General features: G+C 65.5%; 2 protein-coding genes and 1 non-coding gene across 7 annotated transcripts; 2 read left to right on the top strand and 1 right to left on the bottom strand.

The window, feature by feature from the left end:
• The first annotated feature begins 540 nt into the window (after nucleotides 1-540).
• Nucleotides 541-2,673, top strand: METTL26 (methyltransferase like 26). 5 transcript variants are annotated; one of them, XM_057487787.1, is made up of 6 exons: nucleotides 913-1,176; nucleotides 1,337-1,499; nucleotides 1,652-1,774; nucleotides 2,137-2,204; nucleotides 2,295-2,373; nucleotides 2,456-2,673. In XM_057487787.1, the coding sequence occupies exons 1-6, from the start codon at nucleotides 980-982 to the stop codon at nucleotides 2,501-2,503; spliced, it is 678 nt and encodes a 225-aa protein (XP_057343770.1). In that variant the 5' UTR covers nucleotides 913-979; the 3' UTR covers nucleotides 2,504-2,673. The 5 variants fall into 5 exon arrangements, with proteins under 5 accessions (XP_057343773.1, XP_057343771.1, XP_057343770.1 ...); XM_036915802.2 differs by having other exon boundaries at nucleotides 925-1,176; nucleotides 1,715-1,774; XM_057487788.1 differs by lacking the exon at nucleotides 2,137-2,204 and having other exon boundaries at nucleotides 910-1,176.
• TRNAG-CCC (transfer RNA glycine (anticodon CCC)) lies at nucleotides 557-627 on the top strand. Its single transcript has one exon. It is a non-coding gene; the product is annotated as a tRNA-Gly (tRNA).
• Nucleotides 2,674-2,819: 146 nt separating the features above from the next.
• WFIKKN1 (WAP, follistatin/kazal, immunoglobulin, kunitz and netrin domain containing 1) lies at nucleotides 2,820-7,323 on the bottom strand. Its single transcript, XM_036915680.2, has 2 exons — nucleotides 5,195-7,323; nucleotides 2,820-4,617 (listed from the first exon to the last, which is right to left on the bottom strand). Exons 1-2 carry the CDS (start codon nucleotides 5,363-5,365, stop codon nucleotides 3,148-3,150), a joined length of 1,641 nt encoding a protein of 546 aa, XP_036771575.2. The 5' UTR covers nucleotides 5,366-7,323; the 3' UTR covers nucleotides 2,820-3,147.
• Nucleotides 7,324-7,404: the final 81 nt, after the last annotated feature.

The raw sequence follows: 7,404 nt of genomic DNA, 5'->3' as shown, positions 1-7,404 counted from the left end.
GGAAATCCCGGGGCAAAATACCTCTAAAAACCGAAATCGGTCAAAGGGAGAAAAAAAGTTTAAAACTCTTTTATTGCTTACAAACTGCAGCCCAACACGGTCTCTCTCCCCCCTGCTCCGTAGGACGCAAGCCCCTCCCCATAACCTCTCAGGATCAGACACGCCCTCGTTTGCCCAGGTAATTACGCATTGACTTGGAGACGAACTTCTCTCCACCCGAGGATATGCAAATGCAGCAAAGCCAGGCGAGATATTCTGGAAATGTTACAATTTTACCCACAGAGCCCCTGTAAGCCCGACAGCCGCCTACAGTCCCGCCCACCACAAAGCCCCCGACCCCCGAAGCCCCGCTCCTCAAGGAGCCCGGCCGGGGCCTTGACCCTACCGGCTCCGAAGGCCGGGGTTGTCATGGTGTCCACGGTGCGGGCCCGAATGCAGACGCCCTTACCCCGGCTCGTGCGCTTGGTCTCTGGGCACCGAAGCGGCGCCGCGGCGTCCTGCGCAGGGAAAGTTGCGTCACATCCTGTAAGCTCCCCAGGCGCCTGTGCCGCCGCGAGCGCCGCTGGTGTAGTGGTATCATGCAAGATTCCCATTCTTGCGACCCGGGTTCGATTCCCGGGCGGCGCATACGGTATTTTTGCTTTTCCTCTTCTCAAAATACTAATTCTCGGTGACGGTAGAGCTTTGAAAAGGAAGGAAATCCTGGAGCGAGGGAGCATCCTCTCCGGGGCATCGCGAACGAGACCATCTCAGAGACTGACAATGCTGTGAAAATGTGGGCAGGGCCGCGGGCGACCGGGTCGGAAGCTGAGGGGCGTCTGCAAACCAGCAAACCAACGGCTCAAACACGCCTACCGGTCGCTCCCGCGCGCCTCCTGCGGCTGCGGCCCCTTTAACGCGCGGCGCACGTCCTCCTGGGAACGTCGTCCGCGGGCCCGCCTGCCCTGGACTGTGGCTTCCGGCGGCCCCGGGAGGCGCGATGCTGGTGGCGGCGGCCGCCGAGCGGAACAAGGAGCCCATCCTGCGCGTGCTGCGGCAGTTTGTGGACCCGGCGCGGCGCGGCGTGCGCGTGCTCGAGGTGGCGTCGGGCTCCGGACAGCATACCGTCCACTTCGCGCGGGCCTTCCCCCGCGCCGAGTGGCAGCCGTCCGACGTGGACCAGCGCTGCCTGGACAGGTGCGGCGGGAGGGCGGGCCCGGGTGGCTGCGAAGGGCGCGGGGCTGCAGGGCTGGGCCCCACGCCGCTGCAATCCTCCAAGCCTGCCTGGCCGGACGGCAGGGGCATCAAAAAAAAACCCCAAAAAACAAAACCCCACCTAAGGGCTGCTCCCCCACAGCATCGCGGCCACTACCCAGGCCCAGGGGCTGTCCAACGTAAAGACCCCGCTGTACTTGGATGTGACCTGGGGCTGGGAGCAATGGGGCGGTATCCTGCCGCAGTCGCTGGACCTGATGCTGTGCATCAACATGATCCATATCAGCCCCCTGAACTGCACCGAGGTTTGTGGGAGCGTGGGCGAGCCACCCAGGGGCCACACACCTGCGCCTAGCAGCACCCCTCACCCTGCATGGGGGGAGAGGGGAGTCCCGTTTGCCCCAAGTCACGGACGGGGCACTCAGCTGGGAGGTTAGGCTAAGTCTCTAACCCCCAGCCCAGGGCTCTATGGGGCGCTTGGGGAGAGCTGGACACTGCAATCCTGCCCCCCCCTTCCCAGGGGCTCTTCAGAGCAGCAGGACACCTGCTCAAGCCCAAGGCCGTGCTCATTACTTATGGGGTAAGTGGCCCTGCCAGAGGTGAGCCTCCCCTGGCTGGACGATCCCCCGGCCTCAGCTGACTCGCTTTCCTAGACTCCATCCCTCCCATCTCGGGGTTTCCAGCCGCCCTCTTCCTCTTCCTCCTGTCGCTACTGAAACACACCCGGCACTCCCCTCTCAAACCCCTGCCGGGCCTCCTGGCAGTCGCCTTGCACCCCTTTGGCTCGCCAGCTGTTCTGCTGTTCCCACTCTTAGGGGTAGGGAGGAGGTTGTCCCCTGCATCCTCTGGGTGCCAGCCTGCAATTCCGCCTGCTGGCTGACAGGAGTGGCTAACCCTGGGTCCGGGGGCAGCGGGCAAAGCCATGTCCCTCTGCCTCCATAGCCCTATGCTGTCAACGGGAAGATCTCTCCCCAGAGTAATGTGGACTTTGACCTGAGCCTCAGATGCAGGTTAGAGCTGTGTAGGTTGGGGGCCCAGCTGAGAGGGCAGATGGGCTGGGTGACCCCCAGGCCTCAACTCCACCACCTTCCACTCTGCAGGAACCCAGAATGGGGGCTGCGGGACACAGCCCTCCTGGAGGACCTGGGCCAGGCCAATGGCCTGTTCCTGGAGAGGATGGTAAGGGGAGCCAGGGGGTGGGTGGCACAGACGGGCCTCCCTGGGGGCCAGAAGCAGCTTCTAGCCAAAGCCTCTCCCCCAGGTGGACATGCCCGCCAACAACAAGTGCCTGGTTTTCCGAAAAGAGTAACCGCGCTCCTCCCACACACCTGTGTCCCTCCTTGAGGCCCCTACAAACCTAGACCACCAGGCCTCCCTGGGCTGGGCCATGGGAACTGGCCTGGTCCAGTCTGGGAGCTCGTGGCTGGTGGCCGCAGGGCTGCTGAGAGCCTGGGAATAATAAAGGTTTCTGCTGCCCCACTGCTGGCGCCCGCCCCTCCTCCTGCGGACCCCTGCTGGTGCTGGGTGGGCAGTCTGTGTCTCCGAGGATTCCGCACTGAGGGAAGGAGTCTGGCCTGTGGGGCCAGGGCTTGGGGACATCCTGGACCCTGCTGCCCCGCCCTGCACTGGAGGAGGGAGGGGAGACCCAGGGACTGCTGAGGCCGGACAGGGCTGGCTGGCGACCTGGCCTTCCCGCCGCAGGAGGCGGTGCCTGCCTCAGGCGCCTCTGGTGGCCCGGGCTCCGGCAGGGACGCGGGAGGCTCCCCGGAGGGGACTGGCGCTGCCTGATAGCCTCAGGCTGGAGCCCAGCCCCAGGGTGGTGGCGGGACCCCCGCCGGCGCGCGGCGGGGAAAGGTCACAGCTCCCCGTGGGCCCCTGGATTGGTCGGGTCGCCCGAGAGGCCCCACACCCTTTATTCAGCAGGCGGGGCGGGGCCGGGGCGGAGGGGCGGGGCTAGTCCTGGAAACGGCTGAGCAGCTCGCAGGCCTTCTTCTCGAGCAGCTCTGAGACCTTCCTGACGCGCTTCTCGCTGGCTGCGCGCACGTAGCTGCCGGCGTCCAGCACCGCCACGCCGTCCCGCACCGCGCCCATGATGACCAGCGGGACGTCGCCCGCCGTCACGTTGGGGCAGGGGCAGGCCCAGTCCACGCCGCTCAGCGTCACCTCCAGGTACTTGGTGCCCAAGAGCCTGAGTCCCATCTTGTCGTCCTTGAGCACGTCGTCCAGAGCCACTCGGGCGATGCCACCGCCGCCCGCCTCGGGTTCCTCCAGCACCTCGGTGAGCCGCCCCACGATGGCGAAGTCACTGCGGCACAGGCTCGGCGCCAGCTTGCTCCTGAGGCGGCAGACCCGGCAGGGCGGTGTGCGTGGCACGGGGCAGGCGTCCTCGCAGCTCTCGCGGCTCTCGAAATTGTTTGCATTGCCCTCGCAGCCGCCATACACGAAGGGGTGACACTGCTGCAGCAGCGGGCTGTAGGCCCAGCGTGGCTCCCAGCCCTGGCAGGGGCCCTGCACGGCCGGCAGTGCGCAGGCGTCCCCGGGGCCGCGGACACAGGCCCGCTGGCACGCCTCGTAGGTCTCGAAGCCCTGGGCCCCGCCGTCACAGCCGCCCCCTGGGAAGGTCATGCAGCCGCCCCGCTGTGAGTCGAAATGCCAGAGGACCGGGCCAGAGGGTGGGCCAGTGCAGGCCTGCGCGTGGGCCAGGCACGTGGCCGGGGCAGGGGCGCTGGGGCCGGCCGGCTCCCGCTGGACCACGGAGAGTGGGAAGTCAGCCCGCAGCAGGCCGGCGGCGTTGCGTGCAGTGCACGTGTAGAGGCCAGCGTCCTCTGGCCGGGCATTGTAGAGCACCAGCTGCCCAATGCTGGTGACCACCACGTTGCCGTACATCTGGTCTGGCCGCATGATCAGGTTTTCTCGCTGGTCACTCTGCTTCTCCCAGGTCACAGTGGGTGGCGGGTGGCCACTGACATCGCAGTGGAGGCTGGCCGTGCCCCCCACATACACCGCCTGTGGGGAGGGGCTGCTGTAGAGGGCCGGCGGCACGAGGGCATCCCCGGGCGTTGGGCGGGCGGTGGTCTCCGGCGGCCCCGGGCTGCTGGGCGGCCAGCTGAGCACGTGCTTGCAGGGTGCAACGTGTAGGTGCAGGCCTCGCAGGCAGGCTTCGGCGTCCATGTAGCAGCGATTGTAGTAGGTGAGGCCGTCAGAGGCACAGGTGAAGCTGGGCTCCTTCTCACAGCGGTCCCGGCAGCGACACACCGGCTGCCCGCCCCAGATATCACAGCTGGAGCCCTGCTGGGGGCACGCAAAGCCCTCACAGGACACTGCCTGTGCAGGGGCCGCCAGGTCCCCGTCTGGGAAGCGAGTGGCCACACAGCTCCATAGCCCACACACGTTGGTGCAGCACTTCTCCGCGGCTGCGCAGTCCTGGGGGTGTGGGATGGGGTGGCTCAGTGGACCCCTGACATCCCAGCCCTGCCCTGGTCAGCCTCCCCCTGGACCTGGGTCAGTCTCCCCCTCCGGGAATCTAGCAGGTGCGTGGGGGTCTGCATCCAATCCTGCACGAGCCACAGCTGCCTAGCAGGCCGCAACACACTTCATCTCATCAGGCCTCACTGGATCCTCAGACCCCCGCTGCTCCAAACAGGCTTTCTTCCCCGCGCACAGACAAGGAAACTGAGGCCCAGAGGATACCTGGGGTGTTCAGGGCCGCTGCAGGTGGTGCAGGGCCTGTTTGTAGCCATCTAGATGCAGACCCCTGACTTTCTACTACTCTGGTCCCAGGGTGCAGGAGGGAGGAGGGGGCTTTTGATACTCAGACACATGAAGGCAAAGACTAGAGTGTCCCCTGGGTTCCTCATGCTGGCCACGGTGTGAAACCCCAGCAGGACTGCGGGGAGCCTGAGGAGGAAGTGGGCTCCCAGTGTTCCCTCTGCGGCAGGGTGGGGTCTGGGCTTCCCCCAGGCTGACCAAGCCCCCGGCATGCCCTGCCCCCAACACTCACCTGGTCCCCGACGCATTCCCGCTCACAGGTACTCTGGGCGTCCACCCACAGGTTGGGGCTGAGCTGGTTGGGGCACACGCCCAAGGGGGTCCTGGGCCTTGGTGGCAGGCTGGCCCCTGAGGTCAGCCCAACCACGAGGAGCCGCAGCAGGAATGGGCTCGGGGCCAGCATGGAGACCGCTGGGCTAGGGGGGCGGGGGGCGTGGCCACCAGCCCCTCCTCAGGCCCTGTTGAGCCCGTTCCCCGCAGGCATCCGCCCTCCCAGCCTGCAGCTGGTGCTGTGCGTAGGCCCCTGGCTGAGCCCCCTCGCTCCCCTCTGGCCCCCAAGGTTGGAGCCCACAACAGATGCTCCCTCTCCACCCGGCGGCAGGAGGGGCTGGGAAGGGTCTGGGTCTTTCAGAGCTCAGGACGTGCATGTGGTCCAGCCCCTTCCCCTTCCCCCTCTGGCCCCTCTGTGGTCAGCTCAGGGCAGGAGGCGGGGAGTCGGGAGGAGGGCTGGGGAGGGGCCAAGGCCCAGGAGCCCGGAGGAGACACTGGCCCTGAGGGTCACTGAGGGGTAGAGAAAGGCTGGCTCTGGCTGGAGTGGGGAGGGAGGGGACACTGTAACCAGAGCCCCTCCTCCCTCAGGGATGGAAGGGCCCAGGGATCAAAGCTGCCTAGCCGACCCTTCCAGCCTGAGCTAAAGGAGGGGGCAGGGCTGGCCAACTCCTGTGGCCTCCTCCACCCAGCCCCGGCCAACTCCAGACCTGGGCTCCCCCCGAGGGCCCGGGCTGGCCCTTCACCTGGAGATCACTACATCCAGGACAGACATTCATACAGAGAAGCAGGAGTGGGTATTGTGTTCCCGGCCCAGAAAGATTCCACAACCTCCATGAGCCTTCCCAGGGTTACAACCTGCCAGCACATCTCGGGGTCAAATGACCCCTTTCTGCTGGGGGTGAGGCCTTTGCAGCATGAATGTGCCCGAAGGGTTCAGACTGGGCTTTCTTCTGGCTCACAGGGGTCTGGGAAGCCGATGCATGGCAGGGCTACACTCTCAGGGAGCCCCCACTCTGCTGAAACCCCGGCACCTGGCTCCTGGGGTCCAGCCTGTCCACCACTGGGCAAGGCAGGTGCCAGAAAAGTGAAGTATGGGAGCAAGCGGTCTACATGTACACTGTTAACACTGGAAACAGCTGGTGTGACCAAGGATCCGAGTCCATTTCCTTGGGTTGATTTGAATTTCAGTGGCCGTGGCCCCACACGGGGCAGCACAGTCCCAACAAAGGCCAAGGCACCTAAAAGCACCCTGAGACCCCACCTCTGGCAAGGAGCCTTACCGCCAGGAGGGAATGGAGGCTCCTCCTCAGCCTGGGGATGAGCAGGGAGATCAGATGCAACGGCAGGACAGAGCCTGGGGACGACCTTTGCGAGTCCTTCCCAGGGCCCTGGGGCCTCTGGGGGCTGTTCTGAGACTGGATGGCACTGTCTCGTGAATTGTCTCGTGACCCTGTATCTGACCTTCCGACCTAAGATCCAGGGTAGTAACAGCCTGGTCTGGTCAGAATGAGATGAGACATCCCCAGGTGAGGAGGACGCCACTGTTCCCTGCCCTATGAGGGGTCACAGGTGTGGGGGCCACTGGGACAGACATGGACAGGGTTCGAGGCCAGGACACACCCTCGGAGCTTCAGCCTGGGGCCCAGACCTCTGAATATGGAGGCTGTGTTGTGATCCTGCCCCCAAGCCTGGCTGACCTCCAGGGTGTCCATGCACCCCTGGGCTGAACCCCAGACTCCCCATCAGCAGGTGGCTTTCCCACTGAGGGTACCGACCTCAAGGCATGGGCCCTGGAGGCGCTGCAGTCTTAGGGCTCAGTCTGCCCTGAGTCACCTACCACCCCGCAGGCAGCAGAGTAAACGTGGCAGTCAAGCCCTGCTCAGCTGGGGGCTCAGGTGTCCAGGGTTCAGCCGTCAAGAGGCAGCAGGGGAGGGGGAGGGAAGGTGGCCTCGCCAGCCATCTGCTGTATTACCCCACAGGGAGGCACAGGCCGAGGGCTGCCTACCCAGCCCACAGGGAAAGACAGGGAGCCTGTAACCAAGGTGGCTGCTGCAGCTGCTCAGCCCTCCCCGCCAGGACATGCACTGGCCATCAAAGGCCAGTCATGGGGACCGAGGGGCCGACAAAGCAGTGCCAGCCCACCCCACCGTGTCACACTGACCCCACTATTGG

Source organism: Manis pentadactyla, chromosome 10 (genome assembly GCF_030020395.1).
Source record: "Manis pentadactyla isolate mManPen7 chromosome 10, mManPen7.hap1, whole genome shotgun sequence".
Taxonomy (NCBI): Eukaryota; Metazoa; Chordata; class Mammalia; order Pholidota; family Manidae; genus Manis; species Manis pentadactyla.
Note: the sequence above shows the minus strand (reverse complement) of the source record. Positions and strands in the feature narration are given on the sequence as shown.

Excerpts from the sequence above, each read along its gene's own strand:
- WFIKKN1 (XM_036915680.2), bottom strand. The coding sequence starts at position 5,365 with ATGCTGGCCCCGAGCCCATTCCTGCTGCGGCTCCTCGTGGTTGGGCTG. Across the intron at positions 4,618-5,194 it reads GGGAATGCGTCGGGGACCAG|GACTGCGCAGCCGCGGAGAA; the intron begins GTGAGTGTTGGG and ends CCACACCCCCAG.
- METTL26 (XM_057487787.1), top strand. The coding sequence starts at position 980 with ATGCTGGTGGCGGCGGCCGCCGAGCGGAACAAGGAGCCCATCCTGCGC. Across the intron at positions 1,775-2,136 it reads CCGTGCTCATTACTTATGGG|CCCTATGCTGTCAACGGGAA; the intron begins GTAAGTGGCCCT and ends CTGCCTCCATAG. Across the intron at positions 2,205-2,294 it reads GACCTGAGCCTCAGATGCAG|GAACCCAGAATGGGGGCTGC; the intron begins GTTAGAGCTGTG and ends TCCACTCTGCAG.